Raw genomic sequence first — 26,148 nt, forward strand, 5'->3', positions numbered from 1 at the left:
ACAAATGGATGACTTGGAGCAAAAGGAGGCAAAGCAACAAAGGAGATGGAGAAAATTACACCTTCACTTCAGATTTATTCATTTTGTTCTTGGCTTTTTCCCTGCTTAACATGTGGTCATGACTGACTTTTGAATGCCAACAGCTGAATCCTGTCCACGTAAACAGCCCTCAGCTAATGGAACAGCACAGCATCAACTGATGTACACTGGCTGTTACCTCTGTGCACTAGGCAAGGATTTTTCTCTTTGTGTCTATTATTCCCAACCTGTGGGTGATGATAAGAAATATTATATTTGTTTTCACATTTTAAAAGTCAGGAATTTTGAGCTCTTTCATAGAGTTTTCATTGCATTAGAATATCACCAGCTACTGTACTAAAGACAGACAATTCTTCATGGTATTCATGAAAGTACCTGAGGCAGAGGGCACATGAAGAAACACAAATTATTCCATCAAAACATAAGAAAACAACTTTCTTATCCTGAGAATGATCAAACACTGGAAGAGGTTGCCCAGAAAGGTGGTGCAGGCTCCATCCTTAGAGATGTATATTCTCAAAACCTGGTTGGACCCAGACCTGAGGAACCTGCCCTAGCCGCCCCTGCTTTGACCAGGCAGGCTGAACTCAACAATCTCCAGAGAGAGCCTGTCCATCCTCAGCTGAACTGTGATTCTGTGAAAGTCATGAATTTTACACACTACCTAGGACAAAAACAACACATACTATGTTGATATCATATTGCGCTGTCTTTGGGTACAATTCCTCTAAACTGTTTAATCACCATGCAACAAGCTGCAAGCAACAAGTTTCTATCATAAAGGAAGAACACTGATGCATGTAACTTCTGTTTTCTTGACTTTCCATTAACGTCTCTCCTGTAACATTTTACATATTAAAACACTTTATTTCATCACCTGTGGACAACCCATGCTCATTTTCCCTTCCTCTCAGTCTATGCAAAACCACATCTGAAATTACAAAACTCGTGACCATCTTATTGAAAGGAAAAAAACTTGCTCAAAAATACCAGGATGAAGAAATATTCACGGCTACGGAATCCCTCAGAACTTCTGTTTAAAACATTGCAGTTTTAGGTTAAAAGCAGGAAGCTGTATCATGTGGGGGTTTAAAGCCTCGCATGACAGAGATGCCAGGCTCTTTGCAGATATCCTGAACTTCTCCTTAGCAGATTCATCTGTATTACAACACGTTACCAATACTGCTCACCAGGTACACAGTACCTCCCTTCTGAAGGAGCAAAAACCACAGACTAAGGCTCCCAATAAACATCAGCAACACTATGGTCTCAGGCTCCCAGAACAATGCCCAGTCTTTTAGTCCACAACCTTCCCTAGTTAATTTAATAGATTTACCTCTGCCATTTAGACTTCCTGGCTACAAAATGACACCAACACACAGTTTTAATACAGGGCTCTTCAATTCTCTGATTTATAGTTAAATTCTATTGAAATACCATGTCTTTAGTGACAGTGACAAAACAATTGTCACCAAGCTGTGTTTAAAAGGACTTCAAGGCAAATGAAACTAATTTTCATGTTAAATTTGATTTTGAAACTGAAATACCATTTTTGTTGAAGCTTTTCCAAATATGTATACATGCTTTTCTCCTATCTAAACACGTTCCATTAGAGAAATATTTTTTTCATTCTGTTTACAAAGAGGATTAGAAAGGATTGAATCTTTCACATAAATATAAAACCCTACAACCCAGCAATCTGAAAATTTGTACTCATCAGTCTCAACCCACAGGAACAGCAAAACTACCTGCATTAGGAGATGTGTCAGACAAAAACTGTTTTGCAGGTAAGGTCATTGATGCCAGATGAGACCTAGAGCACTCACATGAAGTTTCAAATTACTTTACTGCGGTTTATAGAGCCCAAAAAAATTAGGTTTCCAAGCAGCATATCCTAGAAAAATTTATTATTCCTATAAGGCACAGTGATATTCCACCTCAAAATACATATATGGACAAACATATTTAACAACAAATAAGCAAAAAATGTGGCTGTTGACTAAACAGCAAAGACAAAAAGCAAAGGAAAACAGCAATTACAAAATGACATGCCAAGTACACTGAGTTATGTGCTTGCTGCTGCTGAACCACCCCACAGAGTACACTGTGTGCCATTTGCTTTGCTGCAGGTGGGTGAACCCAACAGCCAGAGGCACAGAAGCCCATGCACAAACATTTTTCTCTCTCTTGGGCTCTCCTTTTTAACCTACATTTTCAATTCTTTCTGCTGTACCAATGTTGTTATCTCTGACAGGGCAACATATGAATCAAAATCAGAAAAGTCACAGTGGGAAGTTTGTCGTGAGCCTGTTATCCACACTGTATCCCCGCATTAAGCAAGGCAGGTTAACTGGATAAGCCTTCAGTCTTTCAGAGTAGCAGGATGAAGGCAGGTAACTAATTTATAATGATAAGCTGTTCCTCACCACAAATGGAATTGTAAATTTAAAAAACCACACTGCAAATATATGGGATAATTAATTCACAGTCATTATAAGATACAACGTAACTGGTTGTTGCATTTACACTCTTCCAATACTGTCACACAACATCTAAGGGGAAAGAAACATGATTTTCATTAATGCAGCTCACATCTATTAAGGAGAGCTAGTTGAGCCAATAGGCTTTGGTACTGAATTATTAAGAATGTGATTCAAATCAACAATTATTCAGAAAACAACAATATCAAAAAATATTTTACTGAAGTGGCAAAAAGCACATATGATATGCTTCAGCTCTGTACAATCTGTTCACCTGTACAGCTCAATACAATTCAAACAAAATTACACCTTGCAAATCAGGTATTACTCCAGGCCTCTGAGAAGAGATTTCTATTTAGAGATTTCTTCTTTTTTCATTAGAATGGCTCAAGGAAGCAAGAGCCAGGATTAAGTCAAGCTATGAGTCACTAGGTAGTACAGACATGTCTCTCTCACACACACAGAAGCATCTGAAAATGGTTGTAACATTCAATTTAAAAAAAATAAATCCCAAGAAGCACATTTACCAACTAGAGGTGATCAGAAGCCAATTTTGTGAATATTTCACAGATGGGAAGACATATTCATTTGGCTGAAACCATTCATGGAAAAGATCAGGTCAGGAATTACCTAGCTAAGTACAATTAAAAGCACTACAATAACTTGTAAATAATCAGTAATTTTGCAAATAAATGAGTACCTTGGAACAAAAAACACTTGGTTGCCAGTTGCACTTACAGGTGAAAAACATAGAAGGTAGAAATTATGTGAGAATCCAATTCTAGGGATACAGAATGTATTATGATATCCTGATAATAAAAAGATGTTTCTTTACAAGAGATGATTTGAAAAATGGATGAGAATGAACGCTCAGTTTTAGGGCAAGGAATTCATATCACAACATCCTACTTATTTCTAACAGAAATGCATCTCAAGTTCAACACACAGCCAAGTCTTTGCAAGACCAACTCAGGCGCCTCCAAAGCATACTCTTGTCTCTCTCTGGTCATTCTTGTCTTAGGGACACAGGAGATCCTGGTGTCTCATTCCATTTATCCCAGTAACTACAGGCAGCACTACAGTTAGAGTAGTAGGATCCTTCAACCAGCCCATATTTTCACTCTTCCCCAGCACCCTTTTCCCTTTCTGTTTGCCCAGAACTACTGGCATATGTCCTGGCTCCTCACAGCCTTCTGTGCACGGCAGCACTCTCACCCCTTCATTTCATCTCAGCTTGGGCATATGCCCGTTTTCCTGCCATTCCAAATTCTTCATACTCAAAATGAAACAAACACCAATAAGACGTCCTCTCTCACTTGTCCCTGAGAAATAAATCTCTTCTGCCAGACACATGCAGCTTCCCCTGCACTAATTCCTCCAAAAATTGGACAGGGTTTCTACCTGTCAATTATTTCTCTTTAGAGGTGACGGGCTGAAAGTAATGTCACTTCTTGGAGTCAGTAGGTGGATGAAGCTTTTGGCAACTCTCCCAGAAACCCTTTTTATGTTTCTGCAAGATACTGCTGGGGCAAAGTTGCTAATCTACAACTGTGCTGCAAATCTCAGCCCAAGAACATATGTTCTTGTGCTGTCAAGAAAGAGAACTGCAGTGAAAACATTACATAGTGCCAACCACTCACAAAAGATATATGGGTGCTCAAGCCCAATGCGCTGAGCAGAAAATTAAGACTGTTCTCATTGCTTTTCTCAAAATGTCTGTGTCATCTATAATCAATGAAACAGTCTGGAACAAAGCACAGCCATCTCTTTGTTAGCCGAGTAGCTGACAAAAACAACCTAACATAAGAAAAGTACTGAGGACTCTTTATAGCTCAAATAACACAAATACATTTGTAAAATTTCTTTGTTAGTACTTTGGTAAGAGATTGGTGACAGGGACTTCAAAAACACCACCATTTAGAATAATAAGTCAAATGAAACTGTTGCTAATACTGTGAAAGAAAATGAGAATTCTTACAGCCCATTCCTAAGAAAAAAAGGATTGGCTACAAAATCTTGACTCACATGAAGAAATCAAGACAATGAAAGCAGAAAAAATTAAGTCTAGCATAAATGAACTCAGGATTAATTCATAATATACATCATATAAAAATTATTTAATTCCACATGTTTACTGCAACTCACCTATTAAAAATAATGATCTGGTCTATTCAAATGATCAATATATAGAATGTTCAAAAACGATAAAAGAATTTATCAGCATCTATTGTACTAAATAATGTAACTTCATTTCTTTCCAATCTTCTTGGTTTAATGTTCTCTGGTGCCTTGCTTCCCATCCCTACATGAGATCATAGGCATTCCTTTCCAGTTTGGTCACTGTGCTCCAATAGACATGAAATATTTTCATAAAAATTAAGAGTAAGTACATGCTGAACAACTAATGATGAGACTAGAGTGAAAGATTAGCTACTGTTCAATTCTCTCCAATTTCTGCCAACTTCAGACACTTACAGAAATCTGATTATGCTGTGTTAGCCCTTCATATCTATGCTTGTGGGGTAAGAAAGTGTCATCACATTATCATTTCACAAAAATTAACTCAAAATGTTAATACTTCAAATGGATTAGATTATCATTTTTCTTCTCTGAATCAGAGTAGTATAAAACACATATTTACAAAATGGCACACACTTCTGTGCCACACCAGTACAAGTGACAGAAAACATACTATTTCCTGCCTGAAATCCTGATCAATCCTGATCAGAATCCTAACAATACCAAGTTAAACTGACACCTCTGCATGAACAGGGACCTCAATGCCTATGAGCACTGAGCTTTCCTAGATTCTTTTGAAATGACCAAAGGCCCACTGAAAATAGTTTGGTTCATTAGCAGTGTATAAAGGCTTCTTTATTTGGGGTGTGTGAATCCTTACTGCTGAGACTTAGTTTGCATTTATACTACACACAGTTAACAGGAATAAGGGGGAAAAAATCAAAGCTATCATAAGCTGCATATTTTCCAAGAGGACTTTGTCCTGTGTAGTCAGAATGGCAACCAAAAGTGCAACATTCTTTTAAAATTACTCATTTCTATTAGAAAATATACATTTTTTCCTTTTGAGTTTGCCTGCCAGTTACCATCAAAATTATGGGCAAAGTGGGATCTGTACAAAGGGGCATGATTCTTCCAATTTTTTTTAATATTGCACGGAGAAGAGTGGTTCTTGCTGACTTCTCTAGCAAATAATGCAACTCATGTAGAGATACTGAAATCAAACTGAAAAAATGAAGGAAAAATACACCCCATTTCACTGTTTTATTTTTAAAACTGTTATCAAGGAGAGAAATCATGTGCAATTTGTGTTTTGTATTACTCCACTAGAGCCTCAGAAAGTACAAATTAGCAATGCTGTGTTAGCAAGACAAACCAGACCAGCTGGGCATGCAGATTATTCACTGACATTAGGCCTTCTAATCAGTAAAAACTATTACAGACATGGCCTACCAGCATTAAGAAAAAGTTGAAAAATAAAAACTTTGCAGAATAGTGAGTAAACATAGATTCAACTACAGCTAAGGGCAAAAATCAAGTTTTTAGAGTCCTTGCTGTGGTTATCACCGAAAGTCTGAGATGGGCAGGACACGTGTGACTCAAACACTTCACTGCTGCTGATGGGGTTTGGTGGACAAGGTCAGAAAACACAAGTTTAAACCAGAAGCAGATGAGAGAAACAGGAAACAATTCAAGATTCATGCACATTTGTAATTTATTTACTGAAGTGGGAGAGAGAAATATACCTTTCTTTCATGAGCGCTGGGCACGCCAGGGGTGTTCTGCTTGAGGAAGCCCGCTGTTGTGGACCACCTGGTAGGGTTTTTCCGAGAAGGCTCTTCTGAAGGAAAATTTGTGTCACTCACAGAGGTTGAGAGGCCAATCAGTGCAGGGTCACTACTACGTCGGACATGGAGAGGCATATCTGAAGAATAAAACAGACAGTAAATAAACATTGACTAGATTTAAAATGTTTCTGAAAAAGGAAAAATATTTTTTCAAGCTCTGGAAGGGTGGCCGCGACCAAATGTGGTTTCACGGAGTAAGGAGTTATTGACCTCAGCATAGCTCCTCAAGGACAAGGTCTGTTCCCTCAAAACCACAGCCTTGCTGCTTGGCTGCACAAGGAGAAAATGAAGGGAAAAGCAACCCCTTTGAACCAAGCTCAGCTCAGCTGCTTTCCAAGCACAAAGCTCTCTGTTGGGTGTCGTGCAAAATAAGAAGATGCAACATGAACTTGAACTACCAGGAGGTTAAGGTGACATATAGGAATTTTAAAGAGCAAGCAGGCAAAGACTGGTGGCAAGGCAAGGGGTGGACTTGGACGACGTGTCCCCCACCCCACTGCCAGGACTGCAGCCTGGGCACTGCTAGCACAACGTGCTGCCAGGAAGCTGCAGGCCAGCCAAGGCAGCCTCCCGACCGTCTAAAATATACTCTGCATTTCCCCCTCAAAACTTATGGAAGAGACTGTTTTCTACTCTGCATTCTTCCTTTGCCTCTTCCTGACAGCTCAAGCAAGATCTGTGCTGATTAACCCTGATTCCCTCAGCCTTCCAGCTGGCATGACTGACAGGAGAAAAATATTTCATTAGTAAAAAATGATGCAGCAGGAAGGTAGACTGATTGGAAAGAGATTTGGTTTCCTTAATATATGTAGAGGTCACATCCATTCTGGAAACTTTAATGGCACATTAAAGTTAGTTTCTTTTGAAATACAACTTAATTTTTTCCAATTTCATTTCTTATCCTAAAGCAAATACCCACACATCTATCCTCTCCTTGACCAAACAGAAGTTTCACTGCCTGAATTTGTGACCTCTTAGTACTCTCCCACTCAGCATCAGAACAGAGAGGCTGTGATTTATCAGTTTTATTTCTCTTTATTGCAGCACTGAGAACTCTGAATGCAAAGTGCAAAGGAAAGAGGTGAAAGCAATGGCATCTAAGCAGTTGAGTCAGTGGAAAAGGCACAATGGGCAACAGCTGAGAATAAAAACCAGGACAAGGTTTTAATGCTTCGATGAAACAGTTCCCAAGGAAACTGAGGGTGCATGTCTGGCAATACTAACAGGAAAACACAGTGACAGGAGTTGTTTGTTAAATGACTTGTCTCAATCTCAACTTTAGCTTCATGTTAATGCTACATTTAATAATATTAAAGAATCTTATTTTGCAGGGCATTATGAATACAGTGAAAAATACACTAAGCCTTGCCACACAATGAAAACATGTGAGTTTTTTTAATCCACAAGGACTCCTGCTGCTGAGATATAAACAAGTGTTACATGACCGAACACCAAAACAGTCAATCTATGTTATGTTCATTCTGGTAAACAAGAATAACAAAGAATTAATGTTTTTTTCCCCACAACTGTTGTACTATTTCTCTTTGCTTTCATTTTTTTTTATTTTCAATATTCATAACAAAAGGTGATTTCCACCAAATAAAACACTTTCTTTTCTAAATATGTATACACTTATAGATATACACATAAGTGCATAAAGGAGCTAGAATTAATTAAAGGAATATTTCATGAAAGATCACTAATTATGAAGGAAAGTATTAATGGGCAGAGTTAAGTCTACTAAGAATTTGATTTCTCAGTATATTCCCATAGACTCTAATAGAGGGTGTTTCTTTGATTGCCTTGTTTTCAACTGCTTCAGCTTTCATGAAGCAGCTGAAGACAAAGCATCTCCTTTCCCCCCGGATGACAAACACACAAACAGTGCCCTACCAAACCACAGGAGATCTCTGAGCAGAGGTGGCTCAGCTGCAGCCCCAGCCAGTGCCCCAGCACACAGGATGAAGTGACCCTTTCCCAGCGGTGCCCGTGCTGCTGGCACAGCCCCAACACACTTTCTCCTTTATTAGATCAGCCTGAGCCAAAAGGGGGCTCTGTAGTATGTAGTGCCACTTAAGAAAAATACCAATCTATATTTGTTCCAAGCAGCAGCCCGTGCATATTACCATGTTTGCCTTCACTACCCACCCCACAACAGAGAATTACAATTTTCAAACATGAGTTCACTTGCTCCTTATGCTTGTACGTCTATATATAAGCGTGGTGATAGCAAAATGTTCTTGTATTTTTACACTTCTTCTTCAAATTGCTTGACAAAACAAAAGTTCACTTGGGTGAACTTCTGTAAGAGAAGCCAAACTGCCAACAAAGAAAGAAAGGAAATCAAACCAGCATTTCTGGAGAGGAGCAAGCCATTATTGCTGCCTTGGCTTTTGCTTTGTAGTGAAAACCTGACAATTTGCACAATGGCAATTACAGACTCTTCAAAATACAGGTAGTCAATCATACAATGGAATTCCCAAATATTAATATGCTCTAGAGAGAACATTAACATGAGAAGCTTCTCTACAAAATCTACTCACAGATGAGCCACCTTTAGTATGACTAGTTTCATTTCAGTAAGTTTAGCTATTAAGATATTTTCAGATGTTTACTGAGCATTTTATCAAATCTTTTTTAAAAAGGGTATTTTGTCAATATAAAGATGCAAATGATCTCTTCTAGTCTCTTCTTATGGAAATGGTTCCATATGTAAGTAGTAATTTGTTTTACAATGCAAACTTCGCAATAAAGTAATTACAGAAGACAAAAAATTTGTGTGTTGTATCTATGTATTTCCCAAGTTAACAAGAAATTTAAACATATGGCATTATTTTTTTTATTACTGGAAGGGGACAGGCACGCAGAGCTGGCTCTAAAACATGTCGCTTGGCAATGGTCAATAGGTCTTAATCTAAGAACTAAATCTTGTTCACACTATGTTAACCACAAGCTGGAAACATCATCTCCTGCATTCTCTTCAGTTCTGTTTACTCTCCATTAAAACAACAACATAAAAGAATATATTGAATAGATTTTCTTAACCAACATATTGTTGATCACAATCCTCTAGTTTACAGAATTTGACTAGGATTTATAGATTTAAAGAGGATATAGTTTGAAATATTAAAAGGAAAATCAAAGGAAAGGAACTTAATAATTAAACCACAAGATAAAGTACGCATGGGACCAACGCAATGTCACTGATTCCACGATGATGGCTGATACTGTTTGAAGTCTGTGGTTTCTTTGAAGAGTGGATAAAACAGCAATGAACTCAAATCACAAGGCTTCAAATTATCTGTGGCACTAATGCACTGTAAATATTGATTTGCTTCTGCAGCTAAGGTGCCTTTTAAATAAGCACTTGAAATGGTAAATCTAATAATGAATTACAGGAAGTTTTAAAAGTCTAAGGAATAAAGAAAAATTAAATTAAAAATCCTGAAAGTTACCCTACTAACGCAGCTCTTGAGTCACATTCAAGGACTTGAAATATTCAACCAAGAGTCAACTTCAGAAAGAATTATGTTGACAGAGAATCCCATTAAGTTATGTATAGAGCCAGAACTCTGCTAGAAGATGGTTATTTGTAGGATAGATCCAAGCTGTATAACAAAATGCTCACATTCATAATCATGAAATTCTGACTGGAAGTCTCATTTTATTAAAAGCAACAGCAGTTTCACTATAAATTATAAAAACAGCCAATACACATTTTATAACCATCTTTAAATGTAAAGAACACAGAGTTGTACCTTCCCTTTCTGCCAGCAATTCCATTTTTATTTTAAAAGGGTCATCACCTCCTCTGATTTTTAAATACGCTCACGAGCAAAAGTATTTGAGGATCTGGCAAATTTCATCCATAAAGCTGAGTATGTTGCCCTGCGTGCAGGCACTCAGCACAATGGATGGTGGTCCTCCAGAGCAGAGCTAATATATACCTTCCCATCCCAATTTCCTCTTGCATGTCAGCTTGGAGGGCATGACTAGAAAAATACATAGTTATATTTATATAGCATGGCCAAGATAATTTTACTCTGTGAAGGTTCTGGCTCCCCGGTGCGACTGCAGTTTGTGCAATTTGGTGCGCAGTGGATTTAAGGCACAGAAATGAAAAAATTATCTCAGAGTCATTTCTGGCCATCTCACACAGACCATCAGGCTCATGACAGATGAGTAGAGCGGAAGAGGATTTTTTTTCTCTCCACACTCTAGGAGACATCTCTGGGAAAATGATAAATCAGTGAAACCGAAAAACTCTGTGGGAAAGAGTAGCTTTTAACCAAAAAGCTGCTCAGGTTAGACAGAGATCCTGAAAGTGATCCTATAGATATGTATGTACATCAGGGTGCCCTGTATACACAAGACACACACAGATCCTACATCAGCATCAAAAAAACAGTCTGGGGATGGGAGACAGAAATTGAACAGCCTTGCTGCCTCCACCACCCATCCAGCTCATCATTCTACTCAAATCCTCATCTGGAGCCCAAGAGAAAGGATGAATCAGGGTCATCCTGGGGCTGACGAAAGCAGGACTGCTTCTTTCAGCTCGAAGTACTTGGAACTACAAGCTAAGGCTTTGTCTATATTTAATTCAAATATCTCTTTAAAAATATTTAGACTAGCCTTGAGTTTCACACTCCAGCACAGCTCCTGGAGTTCTGGTTCCAATTTCAGTAGGTTCAGTTCATCTCCTTTTTCCACTCAGTTGGACACAGCAAGAGCCAAACACCCCCTATGACATTCGAAAGCTCAAATCCCCATATCAGTTCAACTTTCATACTTGCAAACCTCTAAAGACAAGGTGATGGTAATTTCCAAAGACCACAGAGGCTGTTGTAGACTTGACTATGGATAGAAGAAAAATAGTTGGAGGCAAAAACCAGCTGATTGTGAACTTATCTACAAACTACATTAAACCCTAGCAGCAGCTAACATAAGCCAGGACTTCTCTACAAGATTAACAAAACAGTGCAAATCAAATGTAGATATCTTGAATTAGAAATGAAAGAGGAAAAAAAAAATTAAGCCATTCCAAGAGGTGAAGAACCACTGCTGGGAAAACAGCACCATCTGTCCTGCAGAAGAAAACAGGCACACTCTAGGGAGATGGCAGCTGGGAGGGATATGAAACAGGAGCACTGCAAAGCTACCACCAGTTGTAGGTCTTTTCAGAAACATACTTTTGAACATCACGGCAAAGGAGGAGGATATACATATACTTTTTTATTTATACACACGCCAGCAACTTTCTCCTTGTGGCTCAGAGCAGCATTTTCCTCTCTCTTGGAATCATTAAAAAAAAAAAAAATTCAGCATTTCCAAATGTCGAAATCCCCAGAATTTGTTTATTTGTATTATTCTCCCCATTTATCCTCCTGCCACTATTTACACTCCCCTTCCCTTAAAAAACTCTCTTTTCATATGTCACAGACCTCTCAAATATCCCCTAAACAGTGCTACACAGCACATAACCTTTTCCTCTTTGAAGTCACTATTGCTGTTCATTTTTGTAAATATTATTCCAGTCTTAACTTGTTCAGAAGGCACCATGAATAGTGTATTTCTTTTATGAAATACCCTCAGTGCTGTTTAAATTGTCCCTGACATTTTTTGGAACTTTGATGATAATACATAGTCAGCAGTAATCATATTTGGGTATTTTATTGTCATGGTATCAACCCAGAACATCCAAAGAAATCCTGAAACTTCTTCTGTAGTCTTGCTTCAGCATCTGTCTTGATAATTAAAGTATAAGTTCAGTTTAGATCAATGTTCTTATACATTATCTTCTATTTATTCAGGCTGAATCAAACTGTATTCAGTTGTATAGTACATATCTGTTGGGTTATATATATCTTCATTCATGCTGTTCTATTTTCCCAGTCTATTAACAACTAGAAATTTAATTAATATACTCTTTACAGTACTGATTCTCTTAGATTTAAAGATGTTAAATAAAACCAAAAGTGACAGGAAGCCTCATGAAACCCTATTGGACAACAATCTCTAGACTGTCTCCAACTTTTAAGAATTCTATGCTGATTTTTAACCCATACTGAACTGTTTATGGTCACATTTCAAAACACTTAAATTTCTATCAAATGCTTCAACATTTGCAAATACTACATGAATTACACAACATTCCCTGCAAATGCCAAGTATTCATTGCTTTCCCTTTCAGAATTACAAGAAAGGTGACATAGTTTAGATAATTAGCATTTCTCTACTTGAAAATATGTTTATGCATAAAAAGATCAACTTCTAAAATAAAATTTTCTACATTCAGAACTCTTGGTTAAATAACAAGACTTCCACTGCTCTTACAGAGAAAAAAAATCATTGTTTCACACAATTCCAGATATTTATAACTACTTCATGTACAAACCAACTGGTTTTAGTTGTTTTTCTAGCAGCTCATCATCAAACAACAGCTTATGTACTTCTCACAGACATATTTTCAATGTTGTCAAATATTCTCTGTTTTCTTGTATCTTTAGTTTTAAAATGGCACATTTATAATCGTTTACACATTAAACCATGACAAGTCACCATTAGCCTGTCTTCCTCCCTCCACTGCCCCACACAGTTGGAGCTCTGGCAGGCAGCCACACCAGAGGCTGGGCCACAGCGCTAAGAACACACAGCATGGTCTGGCAGATGGCAGAAGAATGCAGTAGGTTGTGTCCCCAGCCATCACATAAATGCAGAGAAAAGACATTTTGCTGTAAAAAACACACCAACAGAAGCCCATTGCATGCCAGCACACCTTTAAGAAACATAGGACATTATGCTGGCATGCCTATGATCAAAACTGGAAGAATGGATAACAGAGAAAAGAAGGCAAGCGAGCCACCAAAAGGAAATCTTGTTACAAAGCAGAAGAAAGAAGAAAAGTCTTTACTTTCCTGGTATAAATTTCAGTTTCTTTTAATAGAACCTAAGTTTCCCATTTCCCCAACCATGACTGCTGAATGACTTTGAAATTCAGAAATAAAAAAACAACCTGCCACAGTTATATTTTAATAATGAGGTAATGTTAAATCCTTATCTTGAAAGGCCTTTAAAATAACAATCTTCCTTCTCTTTATCTAATATTCTTTCTTCTTACTTTTGAATACTAGGATCCAGGAAGAAAATTATGATTGCACCCTGAAACTCAATTTACTTAGACACTGACTTTTAAAGCTAATTAGAGAAAGATCTTTAAAACTGAAATTAAAATTTAATTACCTTCACCCTCTCCGTCTCTTTTCTTTGGGCTCTTTTCTAAAATGCAAATATCTTTATATGCCAAAAGAAAAGACAAAAATGTCAGATTTTACAAATGTTCTACTCATCTCTGTCAAAAAATTGTGTTTCAGTATATTTTAATGAGCTACAGACTCAGGGTTTTGGGTACTTTCTTCATTATTTCCTTAAAAAATACTGGATTACCTCTTTACCTATTTTCATGCCACTGCTACATATGTAAGAAAAATACACTTTTAGTACCCCAGATGCCAAAATTTTTGCAAAAAATTTATGTCTTACTTTTTCAAACAGTTGTGTGACAGTAGGAAACATCATCAACTTTGCTGCTGTTGAAGTTATTTTGCTTTCATTGGAGATCATACCTTGCTAATAATACTGTGATTGATATTTAGTTCTATTGTAATGAAGACACTGTATTACACATCTTCATTCATTCTGCAGTGCAAGCAAGAGTTTACAGTGACAGGAACAAATTCCTGGCTGCTTTGAGTTGATAAAACTTCAGCACTCTAAGACACAGGAAGGAAGTTGGCAGATACTTTTCTTACCACAACTTTGAAACATCCCCTGAAACTTAATGGAAAAATTCCTCCTGTTACTAAACATAATGCAGTGCTATGAAAACTGTTGATTTTTTTATGGTCTAAATGCTTTGGGTAGGCTCAAAAAGGAAGGAAGATGTTTGCAACATTTTTCTGGATAGGAGAGAAAAAACACAGATGCAACAATAGGATTTACACTGTAACTTGAAGAACTCAGTTGGGAAGAACAAGGAATGTTAAAATGTGCATAATTTATTTCATCAGTGAGTTTCAGTCAAAAAAAAACCTGGTGTGGTTGCCAGTGTCATGATCCCCTTCTGGTCCCCAGGCCACCACTGTGCTTTTATGTGAGGAGGAAAAGGGGTGGGGAGAAGAGCAGTACCCTGCAGCACCAGGTATTAGGGGCTCGGTACTACTTGTTAGGTTATGTCCATTTCTGACTTACCAAAGAATAAAGTTTCTTTCAACATCTGTTGCCAACACAGCCTGGTACATCACTGCATGACCTCATGTGTGAAGTGAGAACTCCCATGTGGATCATTTGCAGATGTCAAAGAGTTAAACATGCTTAATTGCAATTCAGCAGGTATTTGTGTAATTAGCAAGAGATTTGTCACAAACACAAGTCCTTACAAAGCTGGTACTGGAATCTCTCTCCTTCTCTACTCTCCAACAAAAAAACCTAATTCCTCATCCACTGGCTCATGAATTACCTCAGGAATTGACTTGACACGAAGTAAAAGCCTTCACTGCCCAGAGGGCTTCAGAGCCTGCAGGCTGTCCATCAGCATCCCCTCTGTGGGAACTGCCCAGTGAAGGAAATCCTACACACCAGCCACTCCCTGGGAAGGAAACGAAAACCTGCAGCATTTCCACCACGGCTCAGAATGGGAGAAAACTCCCAAACTTCTGGATTAGTAAGACATCACAATGGCACCACCACTAAACGGTCTGGTGGTACAGGGTATGGTAAATTAAGGGTGGAAGCTGGGATCCTACGGTGTTTTAATTACGGGAACTATGAACAAGTTACGTGTGATGGTTGTTTACCTCAGTTATTTTTGAAGCAGTAAGGGAAGAGGTATTTCTTTGCCAGTCATCAGATGAATGCTCAATCTCTGGAGATGTCTGGCTGTTAATCTGCTACTTCTCCACGTTTATGTGGAGCAGTTCCTTGCCACTGAGCAGGCACTTGGCAACCCTCCTTTTCAAGCTGGGGTAAGCATGGCTGGTTCCAGCCTTGCTCCACTGCAGAGAAGTTCAGAAGTCATCAAGAATTGAGCTGGGAGGCTTTTTGAGATATAAAAGCATGCCTGTATATCACAGGCCACTGTCAAGCTGGAGAAGTCAACAATTTGGGGATATCAGTGCCTGGAGGTGGATCTGAACCTGAGTTACACAAAATCCAGACAGCTTCATTACAGAAATTATTTAGACAGATTTTTAACTGAAGTAAGAAAACTTGACCACAATAATTTAAAAGGTTAGGGTTTTTGGACAGAAATTATATGTGCATAACTACATGCACAAAATACAAAAAAAAAAAACCAGAACACATGGGAAGGAATTGCCTCTATGCACACTACTGAGTTTCCAACACAGCAAACAACATTTACAACTAATGTCTATAATAAGACAGAGTGAACATAGTCCTGAACTTCTATTAAAAATTACCAACAGCTTCTGCAATTTTAATGGCACTTGCTCTTGTTTCCATGACAGAAACATTTACTAGGATTATTAGAAGCATGTTGGCACATTCATGAAACATGCTCTCATTATCAAATGCTATCATTATCAAGTATCTGTGAGTTAACGTTCCACTGAACTCCTATCTGCTGATGATGACCAAGAAGAGCAAAAGATCTCAAGCAGAAGTAGGAAAAGGCCATGTCATGCCACCCCATGTGCTCAGATAAACAATATTTAGCAGAAGGCTCTTCTGCACGCAGGGACTAATACAGCTCAAAGGCAAAGCACAGAGCATAAAGATCGCAAGAATATTATTTTCTGTCATTCACTTGCAAGTATCAAGCTGAATCCCCCCAGACAAATGAAACATTTGCGTGTTTAAGTAATGAGATGAAATGCCACCAACCCTCCTCATCCACAGGGGACACACGGCAGCAGAGCTGCCATGACCATGACACGGGAGGGCAGAGAGAGCTGCTCTGTGTCACTATATGTGATGCTGTGCCTGACCTTTCATTGGGGGTAGGTCAAATAACAGCCTGGAAGCTGCCAAGTTTGGTAACTACACAAAACTAACGGTGACCAAACAAGGTCTTTCCAACCACAGAGTGGGGAATAAGAAGCTCAGCTTCAACACAATATGCTAAAATCTTCTTTAATTCTTAACTTTAAAATCACCTTCTGCAGAAAACTCCAGTGTTCCCAGTAGCCAAATAGTAAGGCAATCCTGCCTACACTGGAAGATCGTTCAGATAATGCCCACAAAGGGACAATAACACATAACACCTGCTGGTCTCCATGGAGTGATAGACCAGCAGACATCCTCAATTCTGTTCTAGATACACCCTTATTGTTTAAAATTGCCTAGTGAACAGTAGGAACCTAGTGCTGCATGAAAAATGTGCAATGTTGAGCATCTTTACATGTAGTTTTCAAAGTCCCCTACAACAACAGGGAGCATAAATTGCTCTGTTTTGGAAATGAAGAACATTTTCTACACCTTAGAAAAACTTTGGCAATGTCTTTTCTTTTTCTATTCCTTTTTTTTTTAATTTTTATTTCCACTCTGTTTTTTTTTTCCCATTCCTCTCCTGCTACAGCTCTGAAAACATGCAGTTACGCTGCATGCTTAATTATGTGCCTCTCACTCCATTTTTTAATTTCATACTGCAAAATCTGAAGAGAGTAAAAAATATTCCTATAAGTTCAAAATCAAGAATAAGCCAGTAGAAAGAGCTTCAACTGAGGTTCAAAAGGAAATCTTGCTACATGAAAGACAGTTCGTGAATTTCTGGATCAATGACTTTTCATGCTTGCAGTTGCCAAATTTCATTAGAATTTGTGATTGGTTCTAGCCCAGAGATGAAGATCATATTTCTTAGTGGAGAAACAGCTTTAGCCAGAACTAACAGAAGATATTTACTGAAATACTATGGTATATACTTCGTGCCAGAATTTGTCAGATTCCCAGCAGCTAACTTTTCCAAGCTGTTTCCACACCACAAAGCTCCCTCCTTGTCTCATCCTAGAATGTGCTACAATAATTTCAAGTATCTGCATGCAGAGAGGGCACATGAGGTGGACAAATTTTATTTTACAAAATCTGTAAATAATTATTTGTATTATTTTTTTTTATTATTCATTTTATGCTATCAAGGAATCCTCATTTTGTTTCTTCCTTCAAAGGAGATGAATAAGGCAGTTATTTTTCCGCAGCCCAAAATATATTGATACCCTGAAATGAGAAAAAGAGCAGACTACCAGTATATTTTACTTGGTCTTCTTCCATTAGTATGAGTAATTGGAGGTTGTTGCTTAAACATGAGGAATGTCAACAGATTCCAAAGAAAATCAATAGCCTGGGACAGTTTATCCTGGAAATGCCCTGCAAGTAGTCAGCTGGACAAGAGTCTGCAAACTCTGCAAAACCCCTCACACTCTGCACTCTACACTAAGCAGAAGAAAACATGCTCTTCCAACTGGTCTGGCAACTGAATGGCTTCTTCTGCACCTCAACCCAGACAACCAACTTGTGCACTTGTGCACCTTGCTCTTTCCCAAGACCTCCCGGCAGAAAGATTGTAAGGTAACAAAATCTCTGCTGAGGATGGACAGAAGGAAAACCAGGAAAACAAAGGAACTACAGTTGTTCTAATTCCCATGAGCCCATGGCCAGGGTTGTTTTTCACATGGGCTGATGGACAGAGTGCTCACTTCCCTGAATGCCACACACCGAGACACAGCCCTGCAGTGTCAAGGCTAAGACCTCAGTCCACAGCAAAATGGATCCAGGAGCAAAGCAGAAATATGGAAGGGTCACTCTCCATCCAACTGCCAAGATAAAGATGCAAAGGAAGAGCCACTTTTCTGGCTAAGCACCCCAGCTGCACAGGGATATCAGCCAGGATGTAAAGGAGAGCTGTAAGAGCACTATGGCATCCAGTCCTCAGCATCCGCGGGCTTCCCTACCCACCCTGTACCTGCATAACCATAACATGCTCTTGTTATAACCAAAAATAAAATTCAGTCTAACCATACTTTTAGCTTAAGTTAATTCTTCACAAAGGCACTGTAGAATGCAATTCCTCAAAATTTTCCACTCCTCAAAAGGAAGTTATCTTACATAACCACTAAAAGAAAGACACAGAGAAAAGAGAGTCATATCCTATACTGATGGAGCTATTTCTTTAACCTACCTGAGAGCAAATGGTTTTAGGGAACAAGTCTTATTATCATAATTTTTATATTATATTAGAATTTACAACACTTGCGAATACTAAGACCGTCCTATCATACTGATTTTCAATCCATGCATCCTTACATGGCTTGTGCAAAAAGCCTTGCCATTCACAGAATAAACACAAGGAAGATGCACAAACAACTGTGAGTGGGAGAACACCCATAGGCTCTCACAAATCATCAACTTCTCTGCAGCCAATGAGCTCCCAGTAGGAACCACCTCTGTTTTTTGAAGTGCTTACTTAAAAATCTGAAAATTAATTCAAAATGTTGTCCTTCTACACCATTTTTACATTAAATATCGTGCTTCTGACTGAAACCACTTTACTGGTTAATAAAAGTAGCGATCTTGTGTTTTTTATAAAATAAGAAAGAAGAAAAATAGGTTCATATTGTTCAGCTACCTATGTTTATACAATCTCAGAAGGCAGAGTATTTTTATAACTATATTAGATCTAGTGTATTTCATATTTCATATGAGACGTCAAAAATCTACTGCATTAAATAATATCTAAGATACTTACTAATCACTACAAATACAAAGGCTACCTAAAACAGAGTTACCTCTTGCAGATGTTTTTTGAAGTCATTACAGGAAAGTAAATTTGTATACATGCAGATACATATTATCTTTTGTTGGGATTTTGTCTCTAGAAAAACTGAAACATTATCTTTTATACCATTCACATAAACACAAAAAATACTTCTTAAATGTTTCTGAAACTAAATAGTTTTCTGAGGACAAGTTCATTTCTTTGTTTTCTTCTCTGGAATTCTTAGAACTAATTTAAAAGTTATTAATTCATTACAGAGTTCACTTTTTTTTTGTCAGATGAGATTTTGATTTATGTATTTTTCAAGTTTTTGAAAATGCTTCCAAAGGATGTTTAACATTTTCATTCTCAAGCTCCAAGTTAGGAGAGAAAAGCTACCCATTGGTCCTGCAACACATACAAAATGCAAACCTTCTCAACAATTTTAAAAAGGAAGCCAAGACTTTGCATATGTGGGAAATGAAGCCTAAATCTTAATAATGGAAGGTGTTCCATCCCCTCCACAAGAGAACATTTCCAATGAAAGTGGGGGTTTTTATCATGGAAAAGCCAACAAGAAAAAAGACCACTCATGGAGGAACAACTCCTGGCTGCAGGAATTACAAAATCTCAAGAGGGGGACAAATTGGGCTGCATCTTGTTCCATGCCCAGCGTCAAGCAGGCCTCACTAACCACCCTCAGTTTTTATCACCTCTTGGAATACAACCATCATCATACCTTTTTGTGTGATTACCATGGCAATTCTAATCTAGGGAAGATTAAAATAAACCAAACAGCCATATGTGCTTTTTCTGCGATGACCAAAACCATTTGTCAAAGGAAGGCTGCTCCCATGCTCCTCAGAAGCAGCTGGGTTATCTCAAATACGAGTGCTGGACTAAAACCACCTATCAAATGTAAAGAGTTTTTTGCTGTTTCCACACAGCTGCTGAGGAGAAAAGCAGTTAAACATCTTGGAGAGCTCTGTTGCTCCTCTTCAGCAGCAACACCTCAGCAGGGCTGGAAATGGGAGCCAAAACTACCCAAGCCCACAGGCATTCAGATGTCCACATTCCTCACTCCTGGTTGGCACAGGGACAGCCCTGGGATGCTGGCCCCTTGGCTTGCTAACTCCAGGAGAAAGGAAGAGGCAGAGATCATGAGACTGAGAGTTGATTATGCTCAGCACATCCAAAACCTGCAGGCAGGTACACAGTATCTCCACGGGGTCACTGGATCCTGCCACAGATCACCATAGAACAGTCCCCTTTCTGACCACAGACATTTTGCAGTTCTCAAAAGTCCCTGTGCTCACTTCGTGCTTTAAGAAGTCCTATGACACAAACTGAGAGGACAGAGTTCATTTCAGCAAATGGCACTTCCCAGCCCCCCTCCTGAGGGGTTTTTAACTGTTTAGTTTCCCTTTTCACACTGCAGGAGAGGAAAAGGAAAGAAGTGGACATCACATGCTTTGAATCGCATTCCGGTGGGATTCACCTAGAGATGACTGAAAGATAACAAGCTTAATCCACAAAAATATAATACTAAGTTCTTTAACAAAATACACTTTAGCAGATTTACTATCAAAGAAAACCAACCTCTCTGTTCCCAAACTGAAGGATGAAAGTCTTTGCATGAACAAAACAAACACAGAAATTCTTGGATCAAAATTTACTCAGCAGCATGAGGCTGAAAAAAATTTCCTGCTGATTTACTGCATGGCAGTTTGCTTGTCTAGCCTTTCCAAACAGCAATCTAACATCAGTGTGAGGACAGCAAGAGGGAAAATTGCTGCCTAAGTGGCAGGTTTGTTATTGTTTGACAATTCTAAAGAGTTCACTAGAAAGTTCTAAAAAGAGCATCTTTAATTCCCTGAAATTACTGATAATCGGCCAAGTGAATGGAGAACAATTATGAGGAAAATTGAATGCTTCCAAATGCCAATTTGCTGTATATCCTGAATTAATATTGCATAAGCATTTCTAGTCTCTTGCTGTAAAAGCAAAGGACTAAAATCCTAGGCCCACAGGCAGTCTCGCATGGCTCTCCTCACAGACTTCTGTATCATCATTTTTGCATTTTATAATCGTACTTAGCATTTATGTGGTGACTTACATATTTAACCTATTTTTCTCTCAAAACCCCACCTCCACATCTGTCAGGTAAACTGTCTTCTGCATTAAATGTTCAACAATAAGTAGTCACACACAACAGCATGAAGCCCCTAATACAGCCAGAGATATAAGCTGGTTTTTCCTACTCATTAAGTCAGAGCACACTTGAAGCCATTGTTGCAAAATACAATCTTCGGAATTTTTTGTAATACAGCTATGCCAGCAGTTGGCCGTGAAGTACAGTGAAAAGAATAAATACTCTGGGAAGAAAAGGGCTTAAAATGTTTTTAGCTGAGCCAAAACAGATCAGTTTCTGCTGAAGGGCCAAGAAAGCATTAGAAGTCAATCCAGAATTTTTGTCAGCCTCAGTTTCCTGGGTAGCAGCTGATTTGCTAGCCAGTCCCACAGGAGAACATGACCAGCCCAAGCCACGGCGACTCAACCAGATGCTGTCCATCCTCCTTAGTCTGCACTTCCTCTGCACCAAGGAGGAGCTGAATCAAAAAGCAAACACAAAAAAAACCTTCAAAATTCATTTTAAAGCAAAGCAAGACAAAACAAACCTAACCAACACACTCCACCTACAAACAAAATGTAGGATATGGATGAATGGGAAACCTGCCTGCTGAAGGGTTTGCAGAACAAAGGATATTGGAGCAGTATATACAGATTTCTGTGGCAGACAGGATGGGAAGACTACAGAATTGGCTGGAATGGACAATGTAAAAAAAAAAAAGAAAGGGGGAAAAACTGCACCACAAAAAATAAAATGTTAAGAAAACAAATACAGAAGAATCTTAAAATGAGAAAAGCATAGGTCCAAATATGCAAAGAATCATCCACTACATGCATTGCAGCACTACTGTGAGACTCCAAACAAGACTCCTAACTCAAATCCTGAAGACACCCTGTGATCATCCTGTCAAACACCTATATAAGCCCAGGTACACCATGCAATAATGTCTGCATTTAGTCTTTTAACTTCTGCTGGAAAATCAGAAAAATATTGACTTTAATTTCAAGACTTCAGGAGACAGAGAATCCATCAAAGACCCAGGACTGTCATTTTTAAAGCTCCTCAATTCAGCGAATGTCTTCTATGTCAGACAATCCACAGTTTGTGTTTCAGGAAAGGTAATTCAAAATGTCATCATGCACTTACACAAATCTAACATTACACACTACCATTTTTCATTTTGTGATTAACACTTGAGAAATAACAAAAGTGTATTCATGTGGGATTATCCCTCCTTTTTGTGTCTTTAACTTTTTTTTTTGGGTTTTTTTTTTCCTTCAGTTTCTGGCATGGACCAGGTCTCAGGTTCTATAAAGAGCTTTGCAAAGAGAAAGGGTGAGTGGGAGGGCAGCAGCAACCTACTCACTTTCTCTCTCATAGTCATACATCATTTACATGGGTCCTAGGGTAACTGTTTATACAGCAAAGTAATGATCAAGGAAACAGTTATGTATTTTTATTTGTCCCCGGGGAGGCAAACATTCCCTGCCACTAGCTCCTCTTCTTGCCCTCCCCCCTCCCCTTTTCTGATCCATGCATCTTGGTTCTTTAATTCTTCATGCCTTCTCTTTTCCATTCTCCTTCTGTTTCTGATCACAAGCTGATACAAAGTGTTTGTCTCCTTTCTAAGATTTCCATGAGGCATCAAGTTAACCCAGATGCACTGGGTTCTCAATCTGGAAGTCAGCAAATGGAAACAGAAGGAAGGATCATCAAGTCACCAACTAACCTTCTCTCGGGTTAAAGCCCCATCCCATCACACGTGCTGAGCATCTCACATCCTGCGGCTTGATAACTACAGACAGAAAGCACTGAGCACACAAAGAGCCTCCAGCAGCAGCCCTACCTTTGACATTTCCTCACTTTTCATTGTTAAAAATGACCCTTCAGGTATCTTACAAGCAAATGACAGGAAAAATAGTGAGGGGAAAAAAATCAAGGAAGGAAACACAGAGCAAACAGTTTACATTGCAGTGAGAGTAATAAAATAGTTATGACTAAAATCAAACAAATGTATTTAATTTGGCTGGTTAAAAGGAAAATAAAACAGAATTAACCACTATCTATGGGTGAAAATTATCATCCCTCTAGCTAAAACTATGACTTTAAGAAATTTTTCCAAGGAACGATAAATGAAACACTGTATTTGGTTTAAATGCTACATATACAAGGACTTAAAAAAGAAGAGAAGAAATGCAAAAAAAGCCCCACAAATACAGCTTTCCTTACAAAAGCCATCCCTTTTGATACAGCATAATATGAATTATTGGATTTAATTACTTACTAAACTCACTAAATGCTGCAAAAACATGTGGTCAATGAAATGCCTTCCTCCCACAGACATCTGAAACTGATCCTTTCAGAGGAAATTTTAACTATGTACCAAACTTATCTGTTTTCATACAGAAAACACTGAAAACCTGCTGTCCTAAAACTCAAGACATCTGCCAGATCTGGGAGGCATAAAGTAGAGAAAAATACAACATTGATTCACAAGGACTCAGTGCCTGTTAAACACAATTGGATTTGCAGAGAAACCTTGAAAGCATATGTACTGAGAAGATATTTAAAACATCTGGCAAAACTTGGATGAGGGGAGGGTGGAACACAAGCTCATAACACAAAAGCAAATTAAAATACTTCATTAAAAATATTTTTCACCCTTAGTAAAACATTCCGACTTTGAAAAAGAAAAATGGAAACAAATGGAGCAAAATCCCAGCCCTGGGAAAACTGAGAAACTGAACCTGGGATATGGTTCATACAGCATAGCACAAATTGCCCAAGATGAGTGAAGCTGATGTACTGCCTTCAGGGTTTGAGGACTAATTTAATATTCAGTTCATCCCATAACAGGAATCCCATGCAAAAAAATTCACATGCACGAAATCATTCTGGTAAAACACAGAATGAAGACTTCTAGAAGCTGGCTAGTACACCAGCAGCCACCCAGGCAAACAACACATAAATAGCTGCATTACAATCTACCCTGAATGACAGGCACTGGGAATTAGATGGAACTTCCATACAGCAGTGAAATCACACACACACAGGCACGGCTCTCCTCCCAGAGCTCATTCTGCTGGGCACGTACCCGGCACCTGGAACTGCAGCGGGGACATTGTGGGGTCTGAGCCCTGCAAAGGGTCCGAGCCCTGCAAAGGGTCCGAGCCCTGCAAAGGCTCTGAGCACAGCAAAGGCTCTGAGCACGGCAAAGGCTCTGAGCACAGCAAAGGCTCTGAGCCCTGCAAGGGTTCTGAGCACGGCAAAGGCTCTGAGCACGGCAAAGGCTCTGAGCACGGCAAAGGCTCTCAGCCCTGCAAAGGCTCTGAGCCCAGCAAAGGCTCTGAGCCCAGCAAAGGCTCTGAGCACAGCAAAGGCTCTGAGCCCTGCAAGGGCTCTGAGCACGGCAAAGGCTCTGAGCACGGCAAAGGCTCTGAGCCCTGCAAGGGCTCTGAGCACAGCAAAGGCTCTGAGCCCTGCAAGGGCTCTGAGCACAGCAAAGGCTCTGAGCCCTGCAAAGGCTCTCAGCCCAGCAAAGGCTCTGAGCCCAGCAAAGGCTCTGAGCACAGCAAAGGCTCTGAGCCCTGCAAAGCAGGCACTGCCCTGGGCACTGCTTCCCTGCCGGGGGAATGGGGCATGCTCTGGCCACAGCAAACCCAGAGGCTGCACCCTCGGAGGGCAGCTGCTCACTCCCAGCACCACTGAGGACATGGCTCAAGCATGCACTGCTTGGGTCCCCCATTTTCTATGTGTTCTCTGGATTTGCTGCCACCATGACACACTACTGCACTGCAGCTGCCAAGACACACAGTCTGGGATAAACTCTTCAGCTAACAGAAGAAATACGCAGACCAAGCTCAGTAAACAAACGTCTATGAGTATTCCCAGCTGCAGCTTCATGGAAGCTTTTTCACCCTTCACTTTTTGGGCGATAGGTTTTTAAACAGTTCTGTTTTGTCCTCCTTCTCTCCACTGCTGCTTACACATGGCTTCTCCTCCTCGAGCTCCTGGAGCAGCACCCTGGCAGTGACCTCTCCTCAAGCCTTCAGCTGCCCTGCTGCCCCAGTCACTGCCAAAGCACAAACCAGAAATAATATCTCAGTACCAGCACTAACTGCAAACAGATTTTCCCCCTACCCTTTATGGGTGGAAGAACTGAAAATACTTATTACACTGTAATGTTACGTTTTAAGCAACATAACAAAGAGCTATGGGAAAGCAGGATTACGGGAAGACTTTGGCCACTTGTGTTTTATTACTTTAAAGGTGAACTTAAAACAGAGGTAGAGGTAAATCATCTACATGTACAAGACTCACAGAAATATAACTACTATGTCAAACTAGAGCAGTAACTTTATTCACTCGCTTAATGGATATTTCCCATGGATAAATGTCATGCAGTTCATTCGACAGAGCAGTTTCATGGTTTTTTCACTGCAGCAAGACCTTCATTTTTATTTATTTTTCCATGAGTCAAGAACCCAACTAAAATTTTAAATAAAACATGAAGAGATTATACTATGTAAGACCCTTCAGATGGAAATCATTGTGAAAGTCAGGCAGTGTTTGACCTACAATCTTTCTGTCATCTAAAGAAAGTCTTAAACATCAGAGCTCAAAGTGGATTAGAATAGAAGCTAACATCATTTTTATATTTGGTGGAGAAAGCTTTCATAGGCAGAAAACCTCCAAAAAGCCCAAAAGCAGAGAGATCAAGTCAGGACTTACCAAAAACACTGAAAGTCTTACTTGTGTATTATATAAGGCTGGTTAACGAGGCACATGTGTGCATTTTCCAACTTTTTAGAAACTGGTGAATATAATTTTGTTCTTTTATAATCTACTAAAAAGAACTGCTAG

The 26,148-nt window shown here is 39.1% G+C and overlaps 1 protein-coding gene across 17 annotated transcripts in view; it reads right to left on the reverse strand.

Annotated features, from left to right (window-relative positions):
• The window catches only part of PARD3 (par-3 family cell polarity regulator), a 445,891-nt gene that overhangs the window by 259,736 nt on the left and 160,007 nt on the right, over positions 1 to 26,148 (reverse strand). For all 17 annotated transcript variants that reach the window (XM_068173465.1, XM_068173476.1, XM_068173422.1 and 14 more), the window contains exon 4: positions 6,284 to 6,462. In XM_068173465.1, coding sequence (XP_068029566.1) covers positions 6,284 to 6,462 — 179 coding nt within the window. The remainder of the gene's footprint in view (positions 1 to 6,283; positions 6,463 to 26,148) is intronic.

Source organism: Anomalospiza imberbis, chromosome 1, assembly GCF_031753505.1.
Source record: "Anomalospiza imberbis isolate Cuckoo-Finch-1a 21T00152 chromosome 1, ASM3175350v1, whole genome shotgun sequence".
NCBI classification, from domain to species: Eukaryota; Metazoa; Chordata; class Aves; order Passeriformes; family Viduidae; genus Anomalospiza; species Anomalospiza imberbis.